Source organism: Cheilinus undulatus, linkage group 2 (genome assembly GCF_018320785.1).
Source record: "Cheilinus undulatus linkage group 2, ASM1832078v1, whole genome shotgun sequence".
NCBI lineage: Eukaryota > Metazoa > Chordata > Actinopteri > Labriformes > Labridae > Cheilinus > Cheilinus undulatus.
Window position 1 is genome coordinate 47945294 of NC_054866.1, and position 24151 is coordinate 47969444.

The 24151-nt window shown below is 39.3% G+C and overlaps 1 protein-coding gene across 1 annotated transcript in view; it reads left to right on the forward strand.

The window, feature by feature from the left end:
• The window catches only part of LOC121520042 (spectrin beta chain, non-erythrocytic 4-like), a 117067-nt gene that overhangs the window by 87608 nt on the left and 5308 nt on the right, over nt 1-24151 (forward strand). The window contains exons 26-42 of the mRNA XM_041803267.1: nt 1814-2077; nt 6924-7148; nt 7503-7592; nt 8242-8520; nt 8777-8907; nt 9278-9482; nt 9782-10027; nt 11960-12094; nt 12922-13166; nt 14337-14475; nt 14696-14780; nt 14938-15134; nt 15697-16730; nt 17654-17714; nt 18221-18477; nt 22785-22952; nt 24061-24103. Coding sequence (XP_041659201.1) covers nt 1814-2077; nt 6924-7148; nt 7503-7592; nt 8242-8520; nt 8777-8907; nt 9278-9482; nt 9782-10027; nt 11960-12094; nt 12922-13166; nt 14337-14475; nt 14696-14780; nt 14938-15134; nt 15697-16730; nt 17654-17714; nt 18221-18477; nt 22785-22952; nt 24061-24103 — 3804 coding nt within the window. The remainder of the gene's footprint in view (nt 1-1813; nt 2078-6923; nt 7149-7502; nt 7593-8241; nt 8521-8776; nt 8908-9277; nt 9483-9781; nt 10028-11959; nt 12095-12921; nt 13167-14336; nt 14476-14695; nt 14781-14937; nt 15135-15696; nt 16731-17653; nt 17715-18220; nt 18478-22784; nt 22953-24060; nt 24104-24151) is intronic.

Below are 24151 nucleotides of genomic sequence, written 5' to 3' on the forward strand. Positions count from 1 at the left end.
GGGGGTGGACCTCATGATTCTGACTCGAATTCAGCTCCCATTAAGTGGATATAATCTAGTACATGACCCCAGACCTTTTAAAAGAGTTGCTGTCTCCCTTTCACATAATATATGATTTTCTCAGAAGTACAATAGGATAGCAGCTCTGTCCACCACTCATTGAGTGAGGAGGGACTCTCAGATTTCCAGTGATACAAGATAAACATTTTTACTGCAGTCATAGCCAATAGAATGAGCTTCTTTTCATAATCATAATTTTTTTTTATCACTTCACCATCTCCCAGAATAGCTAAACGAGGGTCAGGTGTTAGATCTTTATGAAAGATTTTAGATAACTGGTCAAAAATGAGTTTCCAGTAGTTTCTAAGTTTTTTACATTTCCAGAACATATGAATTAGATTACCTGATGTGTTGCTGCATCTAGGTCAACAGGGAGACGTCTCATTGTCCTACCTTTTGTCTCATCTGTATTTTGCTAGTTATTTCTCTGAGGGCAGCAGACTCTACAGTTGATATCAGAAGCACGTCTTCAACAACACACCTCTCTATCAGTCTGTTTAGTTTTTCCTAGGTGACACTCTATGCAGATGGGAGTGTTTTAAAATCAAGCTTTAGTTGTTTGGATGGAGTGGGTCATCCTTGGTCTGCTGAGATAACATGAGCTGCTTCTGAGTTACCGGTGTTTGTAATGCCAGGATTTCTGGTAACAACAGCACTAATGACTTTGAAAATAATAGTGTTTCACTACTAGTTACCATAAAAAGTAATAGAGTAGCGCTTTACTTTGTAACACATCACTCCCAACACTGGTCACCAGCACCCTAAATAAATGATATTATTTAACTGTAAAATTTCAATGGGGCAGAAACATATCAGTCAATATAAATATTCTAAAATGAACAGTCCGAAACGCAAAGTGTCAAATTCGTACACCTTCAAAAGAAAAATGTGGAACAAAGAAACTCAATTTTGAAAAGCTAAAAACGAATATTTTCTATTTTTGCTCTAGAATTATTTTAATATATTCAGTTATTTCAAATTTGACCTTACTCTGTTGATTATTCAGTGAATTAAACAGTCAGTGTAGAAGCTTTGTATTCACAGTTTATCCAGTTGAATATTTTACTAATTAAAAAAAAAAAATCACAGAAACATACCGTTGTTTGAGTTTTGTTGCGACAGAATGTGTTTTGGTTTCATTGTTGTTGATCACGCCATGTGAACACAAAGCGTTTGTCAGTTTCATCTCTTAAAAATTGCAAAAAAATGTAATCCCTTTAAATACTAATTTGTACTTTCTATTTTCTTTCTTTTGATTTTGACGTTCAATTATTATTCTTTACTCCAGAACTGAAAAAATAGCAGCTTCATTTGTGTTTTCTTAATCTCATGAGTTTATTTAATCAGAGCAGATGATCTGATTAGATTTTGGAGGATACTGTGGCATGAATTTGCATAATAATGAGGAATAAGTGATGAGCATGGAACTAATATATGCTTAAAGATTATGAATCTGTGTTAATAAATCCCAGTTGCCCTGTAGAGACAAAGATCTGCTGATTAACCCTGCAGTTATTTGACTAAATGACTCTATTATAAAACAGGATTTGTTTCCAAGAGGAGCTTGGTGTGGCTTGTAAAAACTGAACTGTCTTTGTGTTGAGGATCTACATAAAGTTTTATGCTCAGCCATGCTTTTGAGCATTGCTAAGATCTGATATTCTGTAATTATATGTGCTCTGTATGCCATCATCATCTTAAATAATACATATTATATTCATACATTAAATATTTATCTCTCATCTCCATCCAGGAGGGCCAGCAGCTGATCCAGGAGAAGCCCGAGCTCAGCCCTGTGGTTCGAAGGAAGCTGGAGGAGATAAGGGAGTGCTGGCAGGATCTGGAGAGCACCACTCAGGCCAAAGCCCGTCAGCTCTTCGAGGCCAACAAGGCCGACCTGCTGGTTCAGAGCTATGACAGCCTTGACCAGAGACTGGGCCAGCTGGAGGGTCAGCTGATCTATGTGGACCAGGGACAGGACCTCACTACTGTCAACAAGCAGCTGAAAAAACTACAGGTATGTAGAACTGAAACATTTTACAACTTTCTAAACCCAGGGAATAAAATCCCATTTATTTCTCAAAAATGGTATTGATTATTAGTAGGGCTGAATGATTTGCAAAAATAATCTAATTGCAATTTTTTTCCCCCAGCGTTGCGATTGCAATTTAATATACAATTATTTTTAGGTTCCTCTTTACTTCCGCCAAGGAGGTTATGTGATCGTGAACTCAAAAAGTTATGGACAGATTTTGATGACATTTTCAGGAAGTGTCAGAAATGGCATAAGGAAGAACTGATTAGATTTTGGGAGTGATCCGGATCACCATCTGGATCCAGGAATTTTTTAAAGGATTCTTTACTATTGGGAGATAGGGCTAATGGAGGAGGTTTCCGAGTGTTTTTCTAGTTTTACATATTTTTCAATAAATACAAGCAATAAATCATTCTAAATTATAAAATACACAATAATTAGATGTTATGTACTAGGGGAAAACAACTTATGGTGAAAAATGCGTATCTAATTGTGATTATTTTGGCTCATATTGCAAATCTGATTGCTGTATTGAGGGGGAAAATAATTTTATGTCAATCTCATTTTAAACAAGAAAAACATGTACGTTGGTAAAGCGGGAAATTTATTCTACAAAACCATGACCATTAGTAAATTGCAGCAAGGCACATTGCAATTTGATCTAATTTGTGATTAATTTCCCAGCCCTAATTTTTAGTCATGATGTCATAGCCATCCGAGGTTTATGCCCCTGTAGTGGACACAGGTTTGAATGATAACAACCGTGTTTAAAGAAATCATTGTTAATTTATGACACTACCCGCAATCCCAGTGTAACAGCAGCATCTCTGACTGGTTGTGCAGCAGTATACAGTACTGTGCAGAACTTTTTAGGCAGGTTTGGGCCAAAATTTAAGGCTGAAGTAAGGCCTAGATGTGGTGAGTAAGCTGCCTGAGGGAACCATGAGACAGGAAGGAGGAGTGACACAACCCTGGCTGGGCTCCAGATGGCTTTGCATATTATCAGGGCATAGGAAAATAATCTGTTGAAAAAATAACGAAGTCCACACCTTTAGGGTGGAGTAAGGGGAGGATGTGGTGAATAAGCACAACTTAAGTTACTGTCCGGTAATGAAAGTCAGAACGAAGAGGTCCAAGCTCTCTGTCAACAACTTGAAACTGACTAGTAGTTTGCCTTTGACAACATATGATGGTTGGTAGCACACTGCAAGAGAATGATTCCATATTTCATCTTAAAACAGCTGTTGTATTTTAATTTGGTTAAGGCACACCTTGCAGTCATGGACGAAAGTATTGGCACCCCTGGAATTTTTCCAGAAAATACACCATTTCTCCCAGAAATTGTTGCAATTTCAAATGTTTTTGGTATACACGTGTTTATTTCATTTATGTGCATTGGAGCAACACAAAAACCAAACCAAACCAAAGTAACTGTCCTTTTACTTGAGTGTAACATTCTTGGACTTCCTCCTCCTCTGATCGCTATATGCAATACATTCTAGTGCAAATGCATAGATTCAAAACTCATTTTAACAAACTTCAAAGAATTCTTCGGCTGTTACAGATTGAACTCAAAATTGTTTGATGAAATCTGGAATAGAAATTGCCCCAGTATACTGGCAGCGGTCTTTTTATTTTTCTCAAAATTTCCACTTTTGTTCAGCAAAGTCTACAACATGCAGTATCTGTGCAGCTGTGTCACTCTTTCAGTCTGTTATCACTGTATGGAGTTTGTCTCTCTACTAGCAGTAGTACAATAGTTGAGTTAGTGTCAAAACTTAAACTTATTTACTTAATGGTTTACTCCCCAGTTTTTATACATACACTATCAGGCATTTACAAGGAAGAAAAGCAGTTAGAAAGTGTTGCAAGTTTTGTGTCGTCTGTTTAATATGTATTCCGTATTCCAAATTTTCAATCACCTTAGGTCTCGTGCAGTGTATGGCCGTTGTAGCTTATGTTAATGACGTGGTTTATCTCAGCACTTTATACCTGAATGCAGGTCACATCAATGTTTAGGATGCAGCGACCTTTTCAGATGTAAAAATGTCATAAAATTGTATGTTGTACACCCGATTTTTCTGTTGTTTTTTTTTTTGCTTTCTTACTATTTGTTTTATTTTCTGGGATAAAGATCTAACATTTTAAGAGGACTTTTTTTGTGTTTTTATTGTGAATGTGATTCTGTGTTTCTTTCTTTACTCTACATGTTGAACCATTGCAGAATGACTCAGTGTTTACGTTATCATCGCCACACAGTGATGGCCTCAACTTATTAATAATTGAACAAAACATCATGTTTGGAAATGACTAACAACAGCGTTTCTCCCTGTGCGCCGACAACACTTTCTGTTCTGCTCTTCATCTCATTTCTGCAGAGTCAGACTCTTTTTCTAAAACATTAAAGTCTTTTTTTTTGTTGCTGTTTTCAAAACACCGCGATGCTATCAGCCTTCCTGCCAACCCCATGAGCTTTGTGAGAGTTTCATCTTGGTATTGTTACAAAAATGATTTTTAGAGATATTGCACTTTTGTTTTTTTCAACAAGAAAAGGTTTTATGTAGAGAATTATTATGGGCAAAGTAAATCAGCAGTTTTTTTAAACAGTCTAGAGATCAGATACATAGTTGGGTTAGCCTTGTACAAGGTTCCTACACATCCTGGTCAACCTGGAACAGTTTTCTAATTTTACATTCATGGAAATTACATGGAAAAAAAGAAAAAGCTAATCGTCCTGGAAACTCTTGTACTATCCTTGAAAATTATTTGAATCCTCTCCTTTTAATTGGCTTTTTAAAAAGAGCAATTACCAGGGAAATTTGGTTATAAAATCCCAAATAGTTATTGTAACATACTTAACTTATAAAATAAAGTGATATAGATCTGTGGTTGTTTTTTAATTTTTATATTTGACCAATTTGTCAGCCTGTAATAGTTCATGGTTATAGCTACAGGCCATGTCTTTCACAAGCAGACTCCCACAGATAATAACATATTTTTGTATGAGCACCATGTGTTTCTTTCCGAACAGCTGAATCGCCACTGAAAGTGTTCGGCAGTCTTGAAAAAGGGAACCCTAATTGTACCATTTCAATTATACTCTATTAAATCAATATTATTTTGATAATATTTATTCAAAACATAGCTTATTTGCAAATGTTTATTTATGATCTGTATTTTTTTGCCAATTCATTGGGTAAACAGAGTAGCAGATAGCTTCTGGGGAATGAAGAGAGCTATTAAACTCCTCAAATACAGAGCACTAAGGTTCCCCTTAGATCATGCCTTTGGTCTTAATATGAATGTCTTTCAGTACAGTTAGAGAGAAGGGCGGGGGTTATATGCAGTGGGAATGCCTCCAGAATTAAAAATCTAGTCATTTTGTAATTACTTTTCTTGCTGTGACATACAAGGGATTATGAAAGCCTCCCATTCATGAACCAATAGAAATACATTTGCAGAATTTTGCACATAAACAAAATAAATTGTATTTTTTAATTGGTACAAATTCATCTTTGTCAACTGCAACTTTTTCTGAATGCAGATCAAACTTAACTCCTGATCTTTACAAATTTAAAATAAAAAGAGTGTTTTGTGGGGAACTTATTAGTAAATACTTTTGAGAAATTGAGATGGTATCTTGTATTGGACACCTATGACTTAGGGGGAACTTGTCTACTCAGTGGGTATATTACAAAAAAGCGCAAGTTTTTACTACAGACACAAGTCCTGTTTCTCCTTTTCTGTCAAACAGAGGCCAGTAGTCTGCTTTTCTCCTGTTCTAAATAAACCTTAAAAAATGTTTTAAAACCAGATCATTTAACTGAATAATTGTTGCATAAACAAAAACAGGCATACATTTTAATCCCAGGTTAGTAAAATCATGTTGTAAAAAGATGCTTTTTTCCATCCTTGTGATGTCAGGATGTAACTCTTCACTTGCTCTCCAGCAGTCCTAGTTTAAAGAAGTCAGATCTTTACACAGCAAACAGAAGGCTCGTGTAACCTGGGTTGACAGAGATTCATTCTTTGATTTCTTCATCATTTCATCAGACATGTCTCACTGTCCTCTCCTACAGCATGCAGTTTACAGCTTCCTTTTACAGGCCGCCATTAGCTCTGCTTTACCACATCATCCTAACTCCAAACCCAACTCCACTCTCAGCATCCATCCTGGCAAGGGGTACAGTAAACTTCACACTTCATGTCTGACATTTTCATCTTTTTATTTGACTTATTTTCAGTTGCATTTTTGTCATGTCAAATGTTTTTTTTATTTCAAATATTTCAATTTTTGAATCAATCTTTTTAAAAAATTGATTAATAGAGATTGCAAATACTGCAATTAATGTTTCATTGTCCTGCCATTTTTCTTTTTTTTCTGCTTAAATTCAAGAAATTGAAAGCAAACAATAATTTAATGCTTTCTGCTGCGCTTGTGCACCCTACATGCTCATCATTTTGTCTTAAGTTAGCCATTTGCCATGTTTTACAATGACATGACTGTAAATCAGTCAGCATAATTGGGCTTCTAAACAGATATTAACAGTTACCTAAAATCTATGTTCTGAATACGGCAGAGTAGAATTAGTTGAACATTACTTCTCCATCGCTGAAGATTCCAAACAAAAACAAACTAATTTGTTTTGGCTTTCTGTCATATTCTCCCCATATTTCTCCTACCTCTTACGACGTGTTTACGCCCAGTTTCTTCTCTTTTTCTCTCAACTATCTCACTTCCTCTCTCCCAATCAACTTAACCCCTTCCCCCTCATCTGTTTTAAACTTTTACCCCTCTACCCTTTCTTGTCCTCCTTCTTATCATCAGACCATGGAAACCCAGATGGAGGAATGGTATAAGGAGGTGGGTCAGCTCCAAGGACAGGTGGCCACCATCCCACAGCTCACGCAGGTCAAGGAGACTGTCGCTGAGCGGCAGGCAGCCGTGGAGGCCAGGATGGTACGTCTGATCGAGCCGCTGAAGGAGAGACGGCGCATCCTGCTGGCATCCAAAGAAGTTCACCAAGTTGGACGAGACCTGGAAGATGAGATTGTTAGTCTTGTACCTTCTCTTCAAACAGTCTTAATCATAAAAATATATAATTAACATTTCAAGACATTTTGAGACATTTGTGCCCAGAAAAGGAGATGATTTCTGTACATTAGATTTTTTTAAAGTTACTTTTAATTTGTTGACTGTTTAACTAAGTTTAAATAGTTTTTGAAAGATTTTGAGATAGCAATATATCTTAGAGCCATCTCTAATGAGATTTAGCAAGGTAACGCTTTAAGTTTACATATATTTATATACATACAGAAACAGTTGCATACAATACATGAGGTGCAACCACATCTGTTGGAACTACAATTTTCTCATCACCTTGTGTTTTTGTTTTTGTGATTGTAGTTGTGGGTCCAAGAGCGTATCCCAATGGCCATGTCTCAGGAGCACGGCTCCACTCTGCAGGAAGTCCAGCAGCTCATGAAGAAGAACCAGGTAAGAAAATAAGAGCAGCCTGTGACAACTGCAAAGACAAAGGGATTTCAACAGTAAATAGCATCATTAGTCATACTTCTTTGCTCTTTTATCTGCTCTGTCTTGGGGTCCAATTTACAAATAAAATTGTGCTTGTCATCTCAAAGCACCAACAGTCATACAAAGTTGTGCAGATTTGTTCAGTCTGCTCTTGTTAGCTAGGGCTGACCAGGCCCCCCTTAAATCTGATTGGCTGCCTCAAAATCCTAACCAATTATTGGCCTTTTTTCTGTCAGCCATTAATGGAAAGCTGTGACTTAGGCTGTCTTTCTTTAAGCTTTTGCCATTTCTAAGCATATCTTAGCCTATATTGGATTGATTTTACTTACTTTAATACATTTAAGGTGAGATATATCAAAGCAGGCCAGTCATCCTTATATATTTCTGCATGTGACCCTCAGTGAAAAAAGTTAGGACGCCCCTGAACTGAGGACAAGGTTCCTGCAGATCCTTGAAAGTTTTTAAAGGTCTAAAATTGGGCTTTAAACACACAAAAAGTGGTATTAATTTGTCTTTTTCTCTTAAAATGCCTTAAATTTAATTCTTATAACTGTGTGGGAACCATGTAAGAGACAACTCCTCTTTCTGTCATTGTCTTCTCCCTCTCCAGACTCTTCAGAGGGAGCTCCAGGGCCACAGGAGCAGGATCGAGGACGTACTGGAAAGGGCAGGGATCATAGCATCCATACGCAGCCCTGAGGCAGACTGCGTCAGGGCGGGCCAAGACCAGCTGGCCCAGCTGTGGGCTCTGCTCTGGGCAGAGACAGAGAGAAGGCAGTTGGTTCTCGACGCCATGTACCAGGCCCAACAGTACTTCTTTGACACAGCTGAGGTGGAGGCCTGGCTGAGCGAGCAGGAGCTGCACATGATGAACGAGGAGAAGGGGAAGGTGTGTGTGCCACTGTAAAGATACTGAGCATTCAGATAAATTAATGCTTCAATAAAACCACTGAACAATAAAAATGAAAAGTAGTAAAACTGACAATAACATAAAAAAGTTATAATTATAAAGTGGTAAAGGAAGGAAACAGCAGTAAATCAGATATGAGACAAGGTGTTGATTGGGAGCAAAAAGAAATGGAAAATTAAAATCATTCAATTAATGTCATACACATTAAAATTTAAATTTTTCCTTCCTGCACCAGGATGAACCCAGCACTCTGCAGCTCCTGAAGAAACACTTGGTCCTGGAACAGACAATTGAGGACTACGCTGAGACCATTGGCCTGCTGTCACAGCAATGTCGGCAGCTGCTAGAGATGGGGCATCCTGACTGGTGAGCATGTCTTAGAAACTTAAGTTAGAGATGCGTTGAAGGTCTTGATACATGTTTTCCAAATTAGAATCTGCATTAAAAGTTGTTACAAAACTTAATGTAGATACTGAATAAACAAACATGTGTCCAGCTCTGTAAGTCTGCAGCATTTATGTGATGCTGTTAAGTAGATTTGGGGTAAAAGGTGGTCCAAACCCTATCAGAAAAGGTCTGAAGTGTTTAAAGAGGCCACAGATAGTCGATCTGATATCAGAAACAAACCCTTACCCCGTCCTCTTGCATAATTTATGCAGTAAACAAAAATAAATGCAACAGTTCTCTATGTTTTGTTATTCATGATCTGATTCACTGTCTGTTCTCTATTCCACAGTGAGCAGATCAGCAAGCGCCAGTCTCAGATCGACCGTCTGTACGTGTCTCTAAAGGACCTGGTGGAGGAGAGGAAGAGCCGTCTGGAGCAGCAGTACTGGCTCTACCAGCTCAACAGGGAGGTGGATGAGCTTGAGCAGTGGATTGCTCAGAGGGAAATGATCGCCAGCTCGCCTGAACTCGGTCAAGACTTTGAGCATGTTACTGTAAGTGTGTCAACAGATGGTGCCTGTGGATGTGTAACAGATCCAAGAATAAATTCTATTAAGTGCCATGATGATTTTGAAAAATGTTAGACTAACTACTTTTAATTCAAATTTAATTCATTTGGAGTGGGTAGTAAACTGAGGTTTACAGACTTTGTGGATAAATAACTTTCTTGAAAGCACACAGAGAATGATGGATGTTTATATACTAACACAGTGAAACAAGACATCTCTAAGTCCGATGTGTTATTCTTATATGTCTTTTTTATTTCTTCCTCCTACCTTTACCCCATCGCCAGGTCCTGCAGGAGAAGTTTACAGAGTTTGCATCGGAGACAGGCAGTGTGGGACAAGAGCGAGTGACTGCTGTTAACCAGATGGTAGACGAGCTCATTGACTATGGCCACTCAGAGGCTGCCACCATCGCTGAATGGAAGGATGGAGTAAATGAGGCCTGGGCAGACTTGCTGGAGCTGATGGAGACCCGGGCGCAGATGCTCGCTGCCTCACACCAGCTGCACAAGTTTTTCTCTGATTGCAGAGAGGTGAGATACCTGAAGTGCAAGACAATATAAAAAAATGACACCACTAAACATATGATATGTATAATAAGGTTGTCAAATGTTGGAAACTTTCATTGCTACATGTTTTGAAACATTCATTTGCTGTTAGTGTTGTGTCCCAATAGCATCAAAATTACTAAAGCTTTAAAAAACTTGAGATCTTCACTAGGGGTATAACAGTTTTTGTATTCATCAGAGAAGGGGGAACCGTTAAAAATGGGGAAAAAGCAAACAAATATGACAGTATTTACCACCAGTCCAGGTGGCAGTAATGCTCCTAAGTGCTTGCTAACCACTATTAAACAACCAACGAAGAAGAGGAAGAAGCCAGCAAAACAAAAGCTCCTGTACGTAAAGCAATGAGACCTGCCAGCCTGTACACTCTATCCTCATCTCTGCTCTGTCTTTAAAACACCTCCTTATGCGAAAGCAGACAGGGTCAAAGGCATTACCATTGCGTATACATTTTAAAGACTGTATGGACCTGTAAAGGTAAATAACACTGTCTACAGACGTGCATTTAAGCACTCTGCTCAGACTCCGCTGCAACATCCCATCCTGTGTTGACATCAGCTTGTCTGTAGTCCTTCACTGACGAAAATGAGTCGTGTTTTTCACAAGTAACCACTGCACAGAATTTTTACTAACAGTGGTGTCACAGCACACTTCATTAACCATAAATATGACACATTGCTCTAAAGTGCACATATTTTGATTTTGATTTTATTTTGTATTTGTTATTACTTTTTTAAATCAAGAGATGTTAGGCTATTAATGGGTAAGCAGTGCAGTGAATGGATGGATGAATTTCTGTGTTGTTTTTTATTTCGTTTATTTTTAATTTCCTCTTATTTGTCCCATGTTTGATACGTCAGGCTGCACCAACTATCACAGATGATTCTAAATTACACAAGATGGAAAAAACTATAAGCTGCACTAATGTTAGTAAAAAAAATAATTACAATGATAAATTAGGGAAACTTAGAATTATAAATCCGGGACTTTATGGTCCCTTTTTTGTTGATGAATCGAACCCTTACCAAAACTTGACCCTAAAACTGAGGTATAAACTGTGACTATTACACCCCTAATCTTCACATGTTTTTGACATGGACTATTTAAAATACTGGACAGAGCTTAAGTGATGTCAACCATTTAATTAGATATTAGAAATGCTGTGTCATGCTGTCTTTGGATCAACCTAGAACAGGCAAAAGGTGAAGCAGAGGTGGGTCTAAAGCCTTCTGACAAACAGCTAGACTGAGCTGGCTTGCAGTCATTATCAGCCATGCCTCTTATTGTTCATATCTTTTATCCTTTCTAAAAATCAAAACGTTACATCAGTTTAATCAGCATTTTAGCAATGTGACCTCCTGTGCTTCTACAGCCAGCCTCAAGTGGTTGAGTGACTGACTGAATTTAACTTTAATGGAATCAGTTTCTAATTTACTGATCCAAAACTGTGAAATTATGGTGTTACAGCAGACAGTTATCAAGAAAGTAAAGCAACATGAAGACACCTGTGCGTAGACAAAGAAATATATGTATCCAGTAATGGAGAGTTTCTAATGGCATCTCAAATAAAGCAAATGAAAATTTGAAAAGAAAAGATTAAAGATTATAAACACTAGATCTACTGAAGTTTAAACTGAGATGTAAACATGGTTTGCCTGGAGCTAGAAGTGTAAATGTGCAAAAATGTTTATATTTGAGTTGATTTGGTATTAAAATGGTTATTGATATTGTTTGATTTTTACTGGCACTTCTTCAGATTATCATAAAGGAGTGAGTGGATTAAAGAAGTTTCACACCTTACAAATCTTACACACCACACAGACATACTGAATACAGATGTTTTACACTTTTAAGTGTATGCAAAGGGCCTCCTGTAACATTCACTGTTCTGTTTTTAAGGTTTTGGCTCAAATTGAGGACAAACATCGAAGGCTGCCGGAGGTTCGGGCTCGTCAGGGCAGCTCTGCCAACACCAGCACCCTGCAGAGACTCCTGCACAGCTTTGAACAGGATATACAGCTGCTGGTCACACAGGTAAATCAACATGCACATGAGCACCGAGCATGAAAAATAACCAGTTCCATTATAAACTGACCTCAATACACACATAGAGAACAGGTACAACAAAAAAACAGTTTTTGTGAAGGTAAATCTTTATAATAAAACCACCTTCCTCTCTAAAATTGCTTTGTTTTCTTATGATGCACCTGGTAAACAAAAAACTCATGCCGAAACACAGCTGTCAGAGCAGCATACAGCTGATGTTCACACAAGTAAACCAACATGCACATGAGCACAGAGCATGAAAAATAACCAGTTCCATTATAAACTGACCTCAGTACACTGATAGAAAACAGGCACAATGACTTCCCACTGTGATGATCATTCTGTCCTAAACACTTCCTCTAATATTAATGTTATGAAATGTAATGTAAAATTGTAATTGTTTTTTCATATCTTTGTGTTTCTTCATTAACTATTAAACTCCCAGGTTACATAGACTACTTTGCCCGTTCCAGTAAACTAAATTTCTACACTGTTTTTATAATTTATTGTGACAGACTTTGTTTACACTTTCTTTTAGCTAATGTTGATTCCATATAGACTTGGTTTTAAAAATACAGTTTTTTGTGAAGGTAAATCTTTATAATAAGCCCACCTTGCTCTCTAGATATAAAATTGCTTTATGTTTTCTTTTGATGCACCTGGTGAACAAAAAAACTCATGCAAAAACACAGCTGTCAGAGCAGCTGTGTTTTGTGCCACCTTTGGAAAACAAACTGTCTTTGGACATACTTTTAAATTTATTTCTTCCTTGTTCAGCTTTCATGTTTCTAAAATCTGCTCTCCACTTTTACCAGGTGCGTCAACTACAAGAGAGTGCAGCCCAGCTGAGGACAGTGTACGCTGGCGAGAAGGCCGAAGCCATCGCTTTCCGTGAGCATGAAGTGATGCAGTACTGGAAAGAGCTGCTTACATCTTGTGAGGAGTGTCGAGTGCAGATTACCACTGAGACAGACAAGCTGAGGTTCTTTGGCATGGTTCGAGATCAGATCATTTGGATGGAGTCAATCATCTGTCAGATCGGGACGGGAGAGAAGCCCAGGTACACCACAGAAACATGAGCCTATAATCTCAGCCTTGGATTAAAATCAAGAGGATATGCTATAGGATACACTTGCAAAATAATTTTTCAAAATAGCAATGAACAGAAGAAGACTTTCAAAGTGTTTTCCACATTAGGCACTGTTGTTTCTTAAAATCCCCAAATACAATTCCCCCTCCTTTAACCTGACCTGCTCTCACATTTGTTACATTGGTCGTTGCCCTAGCACACTTGCATAAATACACAGTAGGTAGCAGTATGCATGTAGGTGGTTTACAAATCTGCCAAGAATGAAAAAGAAGCAGCAACTATGGCAAAAACTTGTACCATCAACTGACTAACATTAGATTATGTTAAGTGCACAAAGTAGAGTCCATCCTGCTACTATAGATTATTTCATTGTTTTTAAGATGCCAGCAATGACCCCCGTCCTGCTTTTACACCCACCAAGCATCTCAGAGGATGAAAGAGCCCTGTGGTACCCTCAGTTAGAAGTCAAACTATATGCATTTTTTACCAAGTACCCTTAAGATTTTTCTCTGTTGTGGTAACTTAAGGTTTGTTTCATTATGGATACAAATTATAATTTATTTATTTCTTATCATCTGATTATGCATAATACATTTACAAGTGTACCAGAAAAATACACCAAGAAAAAAGAAAAAAATCTGTCTCAAGATTATGAGATTAGTTCTCTACAAAAGAGAGTAGAAACATGTGTCTATGATGAGTAATGTGCATTTTGATAATCTGGTCTGATTAATGCAAGACAAAGACAAGCTAAAAGGAGGGTTAAAGTTAGGGTCGGCTCTTAGTAGCAGCTCACAGCATCCAATACTGAAAAAACAACTCACTCATTCTTTTTGTTTTTCTGACTGATTGATTTTTTAATTATTGATGTCAAAAAACTATAATAAATCAACTAGAAAGCATCAGGTAAATCAAGTAGACAACATCAGGTAAATAAAGAATTTGAAGATTTAATTTAAGGTTTCTATTAACAACAAATTCAAAATCTTTGTATATGATTAGTTTTTATCACAACGGATGATTCGTTTATTAAATAAAAAGTAACTGCAAAATTCAATAACCAGATGATTTATGGTGAAAATTTCAGAAAACCTTTGTGTTCGTCGACTAAGTGTCTTTTTGATCTGCTGTTCTCTACAGGGACGTTTCCTCAGTGGAGGTGCTGATGAATTATCACCAGAGTCTGAAGAGTGAGGTAGAGGCTCGCAGCCGGAGCACTGTGGAATGTATTGAGATGGGGAAAACCCTGCTGGCGGCTAGAAACCCAGCATCTGAAGAGGTGAATTTAAAAGATAATAATTATTAACATTGTAGAACACTGATAATAATGTTGAATTTGATAACTTCTTTATGCTGCAACTTTTATTCACTTTGTTCTCATTCAATGTATAGATAGAGTTGTTTTATTCGAAATGAAGGTGAGATTTAGTGTGATAAATGAACAGGAAGGTCTAATGTATGCATTGATATGATACTGATTACTGTTTTTTTTCTTTTAGATCAAAGAGAAACTTGAAAAGGTCATAGCTAAGCAGCATGAGCTGTCTGAGAAGTGGGACAAGCACTGGGAAGTCCTACAACAATGTGAGTTCTGGTACAAACACACCCATAAGCCTATAATTTTTCTTACCTATAGGTAGAGATGTACAAATAAGTATTTACACAACACACTGTGAATTTAAAAAGACATAAGAGTAAAATATTGAGATTAAGTGTCTCATTTTTCCTCTCCTACCCTCAGTGTTGGAGGTTCATCAGTTTGCTCAGGAGGCAGTGGTGGCTGAGGCATGGCTGACCGCTCAGGAGCCGTTCATCAACAGCAATGAGCTAGGTGCGAGTGTAGACGAGGTGGAGCAGCTGATCCGTCGACACGAAGCCTTCCGCAAAGCTGCCGCCACCTGGGAGGAGCGATTCAGCTCCCTGCGACGACTCACCACGGTATTTTAACATCACTCTCTGTCAATACGTACACACTCTGATTAGAAATAGAGATTATTTTAGAGCTTTTTCTGTAATATTATGCATTTACTGTGTTTTTGTGTGTGTGTGTATGTCTGTGTGTGTGTTACCTGCCAAGGGACTATGGATCTTAATGAGCAGTTTTACTAACTTCAGCATGTTTACATATGTATTTTATACTTTTGATTATTAATGTGCTCTGTCCCTTTTAAATGTACAAATAAGATAAAATAAAACTAAGTTTTAGGTTCCAAAATGCAATAATTATCACTAGCTTAATTCTTCTCCTCCTCTGTCCTACCGATGTTGGAAAAACTACCCAACTCTGTTTGATCTGCAGAGTCCCTTTCTACTTTCAAGAGAAAGCTAAAGGTCCAGCTCTTGGGGAACACCATGCACTTTGCATAGTAATTGATGAATTAAAGATTATAATTCACAATATGCAGGACATTTTTTATTAAATACTTAAATTCATTCACATGTTAATGCCCTAACTAACCTTTAATCTGTTTTTAAAGATGGTTCTTTTTACTCTCAACAGGTAGAAAAGTTAAAAGCAGAGCAAAGTAAATTACCCCCAACCCCTCTGCTGGGTCGTAAAGTCTTCCTGGACCCCCAAGATGCTGCACTGACTGCATCCACACTCCCTCGCCTCCCAATCTCTCCCGTAACGAGACAGACCATCTACGAACAGAATGAAGCCAGTTCTCCTCCCTCACCCTCACCTGCAACACCAACACCCTCTCCTTCATCTGTGGCTCGTCGATTGGGGTCGACTGTTGCAAACTATACTCCTGTGATGAACGGTTCCAGCTACCGCCACACCCTGGAGTCAAGGCACGGTGGTGTTGTGGGTGTGGCTGCAGGACTAGGCAAGCCTTCACCTTCCTCGATTGCCTCAATAGCCACTGCAGCTATGCTAGTATCAGCAAACCAGGCACGAGAGAGCGCCAGTGCAGCAAAAGACCAGACAGTGAAGGCAATGAGTCACCTACAGCCAGCACAGGCAGCAAGAACACCCGAGGTGAAATCATCCCCATATCTACGGCAGCCAAAAATCAAACACATGGACGATGCAGTGACGCCGCTGATTGTTGCCAGCCGTCTGGAGAAAGCGAGGGAGAGAGAGAGGGGAAGAGAGCGGGAGATAATGATGGGAGAGATTGGAACAGAGAAAGCAGAGGTCGCTGTGATGGCAGAAGTGGTGCTACAAGAGCCTATTAGGGAGCGTCTGCACAGTGAACCCACTAGAGGGCCTCGAGGGTCCAGGACTGACCCGTTAGGCCATGCCGAGCCCCAGGTCCAGACCCACACCTACCACAGGGACCACAGGATAGAAAGGCAGCTGTCTAGCGAGCAGCTGATACAGGCGCGCAGGGATGAGCTGCCTCAGGAGGTATGGAGGGAACATGCAGAGAGGCGAGAGAGACGGACGCTGGAGAGACAAACGTCAAGTGAGCAGGAGGGCCACGGAGGGCATGAGGGCAGGCGGAGAGAAAGAGACCGACACCGACTGGAGAGACAGGAATCCAGCGAGCATGACACGGGACACTCAGACAGACGCTCAGGAGGAGGGTAAGACTGTTACTCAGATAAATTTTCTTCACTTCTGATGAGTTTTACAGCACATTTTAAAGCATGGATGTTTAGGATAAGAGGGTTTTTTTATACATTTTGTTTGTGTATTTTCCCAGTAAGAGCAATGGGCCTCATTCACCAATGTCTGAAATTTGTATTAAAATTATTGAGAAAGTTCCTAAGAGAAACCTACATGGGATTCATGACAAATCTGAAACTACTGAATTGTTCTCAGTAGCATTTTTAAGTTGCTCATAAGCTGGAAGCACATGAATCATAATTAACATGCTCATATAAGGACATGAGACTGCAAGGCAGTGTGCAAACACAGAAGGCTCACAGAAGTGAGAGGAGAAGAGGAAAGATATTAGTAACATTCTAATTAAAATAAACTGTAAGAAAAAAAGAAATACTTTGATATTTCTAATTGGATGTGGTGCTGCTCTAAATGACAGCATTCAAAATTTAACATTTTACAGCTAAGATCAAACACTGCATGTTTAAACTGATACTTAACCATATTAAGTCTTGGATTTTTAACATTTTTTGATCATTAAAAATGTTTTCTATTTTGCCATTCTTACTTTAGCACATTTGAGTCCTAATGAGTGCAAAAATAACTTTCATCCTCTCATCAGTACTCAAACGTGTGCAAGAATACTTTGAAGTGTTTTTCGGATTTTGCCCTTCGTGAGGCACAAATCACAGATGAGAAAACTTTGGTGAATGTAAGAATTTTCTTTAAAACTAAGAGGGTTTTTAGAACAGATTTCTTCTTAAGACTGCTCGGTGAATGAGGCCCAATGAAAATGTGCTTCCTTTATATTCGGCATCAGAGTGGGATAATTTTGCAGGATGGATTTTGGGAAAAAAAAACTTTCTCTTTAATAACATTATTCTCTTACTTGCATTTTTTGCAGAGAAAAGAGATCCACGTTGCTAGAAATTGTAGAGCAGCTTCAAGAAAGAGAAGCAGCACAGGTCTGGAGCTTCATCTTTTGTGCATTTCACCCAAGCTCAGAGTTTCTTTTTGTTGCATGTATTTTAGTTCAAGCAGAAACACAACATCCCTCCTACACCACCAATTTAGCCAATAGTTTCTCTCCTTGTTTTCTTACAGTGTTACATCATTTACTAGTATCTGTATTTCATATTAAGATGGAAAATAAAAAGAGCAATGCTGCAGTGCCACATAGTGTTAAATCGTAGCTGCCACTGTGCTTTTTTGCCCTCCAGGCCTCCATGTGGTCACTACTGAAAGCTGTGAATTAAAAGTTTCTAATACTTAAAGAACAACCAGTCTATAAACTAGCTGAGGTGATCTCTGTTAACAGGAACACTAAAAGGATTACTGTCAGAACTTGACTATAGACAGTAATATTAAAAGTCATCAAATACTTAAAGGTGATAGATCAATAATAATCAGTTGTAAACTGTATAATTTAAACCATGATTATTAATTGTATTGTCTCCATCCCAACCCTTAGGCCCGTGGAGAGGTGCCCCGCCTGCCTAACGGGTTCCCAGAAAAGTCTTCCCGTCCTGACCGGCCAAGAGCTCGGGACAGACCAAAACCAAGGCGGCGACCGCGACCCAAAGAGCCAGGAGAAACAACGCGGCGGTCTAGGTCTGCTCCGGCCCAGAGCAGCCCGGCAGTCCCTCAGCCACCAACACACACTGCACACCATGAGGGCTTCCTATTTCGCAAGCTGGACATCGAGAGCCTGAAGAAGAGCACCAATAGGTGGGTGTTCAGGGTCAAAATGTGGGGCAAAACATCGGCACGAGTAGATGATAAAAGTGAGATAGAGGAGGATGGTGGACACTGGTGTCATGAGGATCAGAATACCAATCAAAACATTCAACAATAAGCAGTTAAATAGTCATTGTTTGATTTTTTTTTACTGTAATTTGGCAGTCAGTAGAGGTTATATGCTCTGTTTTGTGGTTTATTAATAGAGCTATCTCCCTTTTGTCAGTTAAGTAAGTGAAATATGATGAGTGAAATAAACTTTCTAGCTTTTGTTGCCCAGTCTAAACTGGGATTTTGCACAGCTCATAAATCCAGGACTAAAGTTGGGGTGAATATAAACCTAAAAATATATTTTAAAGCAAGTAGACTCATGCTGGCCACAGCAGTTGTACAATTGTATGTTTAGTGTCTGTTTCTCATGACATCACTTCCTCCAGTAATATGTTAACAACAAGGGCATGACTCTAGCATGTTAAGCTCGAATCCTTGCATTGCGCTGACACTGCGTCGGACATTTTGACCTGATGCATGACCGCCACAGATGACACATGAAGCCTTATTGGTTGGCCCAGCTCTGGATTGTCTGTCTGCCTTAATGAGCATGCATACAAGAAGGTTTACACAAGTCTGGTGTTAAGGGGCCGTATTTTCAGTATTTACCAGATCATACATAAAGAAAAGATCAGGGGGTCAGGCACTTTTTCACATAGGGCCAGGTAGGTTTTGATTGCCTTTTTTCCTTTGATAAATAGAATCGTCATTTAAAAACTGCATTTTGCATTGACTTGCATTATCTTTGTCTAATATCAGAATTTGTCTTCTTATCTAAACATTTAAGACAAATATGCTGAAATAAAGAAATCAGGAAGGGGGCGACTTTGCCTTGCTTGTTTCTTGCTCCCTAATTTCATTTAAACAGGTTAACTTTTCGGTCCTTATTTGCCCCCAAAATGCAGGAAGTCACAGAGCCTGATGACTGATTATACTGAGTAATAGAAATAGTATGTCAGTCCTCCATAACCAATAACTTGCCTCATTAATCTTAGCAAGAATTTGGTCTTAAAACCCTGTTTTGCAGTCTTTTAAGAAGATTCTGACATGTACAAATGTTTTCTTAATTGAAATTTGTTGTTATCTAAGAAGTAGTTCGTCTTGTTTCTGATGTTAGGCTGGAGTTTAGGAATATCTGATGTGTGTCATCTCTGATCATCAGGATCAGATTGTGAAAGTTACAGCTACATAAATGAAAACAGCTACCCACTGGCATAATACTGCATGCACAGACATCATGCATGATGCTTATGATGCCTCCAAATCTAACATGAGTCCACAGAATAAAGAATTGGTTTGGTGGCCAGCAGAATGAGCAGCTGGCTGATGAATGCCATGGACATGGAGGTTGATGAAGCTGCTGATGGCTACACACTGCCATGTACACATGAACACACACATGCACACACACTACCTCGCCTCCACAGATGATCGCCATGCTTCCTCCAAAGAGACACCACCGTCTCCCTCTGCACTGCCCTCTAGTGGCTGGGCTGACCTCGCACAGCTAAACACTCATCCCCTTCCAGCTGTGGATGAGCCCCACTCACGTTCCCACTCAAGGCAATGGATGAATGTCTCGTATGTACATGCTCTGTTATGTACATGGCAAGGTAACGCAGAATCCTGAATGGCTTAAGTTTGGACAAGTGTGAATCTCCAAACAGCTCCTTTTTTCGGCTCATATATGCTCTCTTGTTTCAGTGATACTCAGATTTTATTGGAGGACAAAACCTGAGGGGTGTAGCCTCCCTCAGTAATATCCTCTTGCTAATACTGAGAAAGAGAGAATACAGTAAGCCTGTGAGGACAGATTGAGATTCAACCTCTGTTTCTTAGCTACATTAAGAGCCCTGTTTATGTTTACATGCACATTATTGCTCTGGTATTATTCATGACTAATAATTGTTACTAATAAAATGATCAGTGCATGTGAATAGTGTGTACTCTGTGACAAACTGCATATATCTGATCAGATAAATACTGCACTTTTCTGCTTTAAATTATATTCTAATCAGTTTTGTAGAAGAGCACTTCTTATTTCATATTTTTCCTTTGAAAAGCTAAATGTTGTTGCTGAGAGATTATCTCTGCATCCTAACATAAATAAAGAACTTAACTGTCAAAAATAGAAATATTTGGAAGGCTGTCTTAAAAAATGCATTATACAGATTTTGGATTTCTGACCATCGCCAAAGCTCTGTGAAATACATAAGTATAACTTTAAACTTATTGCATCTTTTAAAACCAGGGTTTCAGGGCACAAGGTGCCTCTCTGGCAGGCATTTAAAATTCAAGAGACAACATTTAGCAGATAAAGGACATGGCATTTTTAAACTTTTTGAGACTCAAATATAAACTCTCTTCCTACTTTTGCAATATTGCTCAGAGGATGAAATTGGCCCTTGCTGCACCAATATATGTTTCAGAGACAGCAGATGTTTCAAATTGCCTTTTTGTCTAGATTTGCTGACAAGTATCCTGTACCCAAGCATGGTTTGTTCATGTCTCCTATATACTATGCTTGAGTACACATGAATTGTACCTGAAACCATCGCCTCAGGTGGACTTGAACAGGTGCCTGAGTCCCGTACGCTTCTGTTCACTCTGATCAAATGAGCTTTGGGGTTATGTGTAATCAGATCTGGGCCCTGGTCCTTATGTAAACCACTATCAATGTGAAAACCCTTCAATAGAACAAAGTTTTTAGTAATTAATTGAAAGTGAACACATTCTAAACTTTAGGGGCCTGCACAGCAAGGACTTGATCACCTTTGGAAAAGGGAGGGGAAGATTTTACTTCAGTTATCTGAAGATTTTCTACTTCCATCTCTCATAAGCTGGCCATTCAATACAATAATGGAATAAGCTCTGTAGCTCATCGGGCAGGAGGGAGGATTGACACAACCTTACTCATGCTCTGGATGTCCTTGCACATTACCAGGGGCATGGGAAAAAAATCTGTTGAAAAGAATAACAAGGTCCACACCTTAGGATGGAGTAAAGGGTGGATTTAGTAAGTAAGTATAGCCTGGGGTACTGTCTGGGTGAGTAGAAGGGTTGCCACGAGCCCTGGTGTTGCTTTGGATGTCCCAAGGGCCCAAAAAACCATAGGCAGTCCTCTGGTGTATCAACAGGTGTAAAAAAAGGCCCACACAAAAGAGACTGCAGAGATATACACGTGTTTGTTGATATGGGTCAAGCTTGATTTTGCCCCCCTCATCCTCCTTTCAGCCCAGGATTGTTGGGACCTGTGATGAATCTCCAGCACCCTACATGCCTAAACATTATGCACACGACTGTATGTCTGTGGTTATCTCTAATAATAATATCTAAATTCTTAATGCCATATATGGGACAGTCCTCAAATTATGAGGTTCCTAAATTCCTCCTTGATGTGATTTGATGATTTTTGAGCGATGTTTCCCATTGAGAAGCCACATAAAATTCCTGATGTTCTGTGTGATTTTTTTTTATATTCTCTTTTTTGCCATGTCGAATATTCAGTCCTACTTTAGGTTACATCATCCTATTTTAAAATAAACCCTAAGTGATGCTAAAATTATCAGTGTTGACACCTTATCACATGCACTGTTGGTTTTCACAAGTCTTTAAGTTATTTTGATCCTGTTTCTATTTTAAGTTCACAGACGTGTTTGGGTTTAATGTTAAGCTGAAAAGATACTGCTTACTTTTAGTAGTAGCGTTACTTAGATGGAGCTTTTTAAGTGAACACTATGTGCATGTAAACACACTCTCAGGAGGAAGAAGCATGGCTGTATGGGTTTAGGTATGGCTGCCAAAATGTCATTTAACCAAACTCTTCCTCTTTTCTTCTCTTTTCCTACCAATGCGTCTGGCTGCTCTTCACATCTCCTCCAAGGTAAGTCATATGAACCCTACAAGCACCAATCTATAATCGTACACGTGTGTAGCCTCCCTCCCCATCCCTCCATCCCCCACCTCCTCTGTTCGTGCGTCTGTCTGTCCAGTGGTCTGTGTTTGTTCGGCAGTGTGTTTCCTCCTCCCTTCTTGACGCCGGTTCATCCTGCCTTCCCACCTGTGCTCTGGTCAGGTGAGTGAGGTGATAGCTTAGCGAGAGCAACTCTGCAGCTCTTCCTGACTCCCCACATTTCCCCCCAACCACCACCACCCCACCTCCCCCCTTTACTCTACCACTTCACCTACCCCCTCCTCCTCCACTCTCCCTCCCCCCTCATACCTCCCACCCTCCCACACCACAGCAGGTCATGGGTCAACCTGTACTGCGTGCTGAACAAAGGGGAGATCGGTTTCTACAAGGACGCCAAGAACACCACCGCATCCTACAACAACGAGCCGATGCTCAACCTCTCCCACTGCCACTGCGACGTCACCAATGGCTACAAGAAGAAGAAGAATGTCTTCACACTCAAGTGAGGAGCTCTTATGATACTCATGTTTAATCAAAAGTTTCATTAAGAGTTCAGGAGAAAACTTTCATTTTATTTTCACCTTTTCTTTGTATATGTTTGTGCAATTTAAACAAATATCATCATTAGATTTACTTTCTAAACAGTGAATGATCAGCTTATTGATTTGATTACCATCACAATTCTTGCATTCACTGAACTTGTGAGTTTTTGGAGAGTTTTTGCTTGAATTTCTTTGAGAGATGTCAGAATATCCTCCCGGAGCTGCTGTTTTGATGTGAACTGCCTCTCACCCTCGTAGATCTTTAGCTTGAGGATGCTCCAAAGGTTCTCAATAGGGTTGAGGTCAGGGGAGGATGGGGGGTCACATCATGAGTTTCTCTCCTTTTATGGCTATAGTAGCCAATGACACAGAGGTATTATTTGCAGCATGAGATGGTGCATTGTCATGCATGAAGATCATTTTGCTACGGAAGGCACGGTTCTTCTTTTTGTACCACTGAAGAAAGTGGTCAGTCAGAAACTCTATATACTTTGCCGAGGTCATTTTCACACCTTCAGAGGGGCCTACCAGCTCTCTCCCCATGATTCCAGTCCAAATCATGACTCCGCCCCCTCCTTGCTGACATCGCAGCCATGGTGGTCATTCACCAACCATCCACTACTCCATCCATCTGGACCATCTAGGGTTGCATGGCACTCATCAGTAAACAAGACTGTTTGAAAATGAGTCTTCATGTATTTCTGGGCCCACTGCAACCATTTCTGCTTGTGAGCATTGGTTAGGGGTGGCTGAATAGTAGGTTTATACACAACTGCAAGCCTCTGGAGGATCCTACACCTTGAGGTTTGTGAGACGTCAGAGGCACCAGCAGCTTAAAACACCTTTTCCTTCAGGGTCAAGGAAGTTAACCGTGCTTAAGCACAAAACAGAGCACTCACACTTTTCAAACAAACTGGGGTCAAATGTGCTTGGGCATGGTACAAATTATGAGGGCGCCCTTTAATACAAATATGAATTACTTGTAACCCTCCAATTCAAATCCTATTAACCTGGATCATCTTATTTTTTTATTACACTGTGAATAAAATGCTTTTTTTGTTGTTGCAGAACAAAGGACGGGAGCGAGTTTTTGTTTCATGCAAAAGATGAGGTGAGACAGTCCTGTCTTTTACTTGTGTCTTTATGAAGCTAAAGAGAA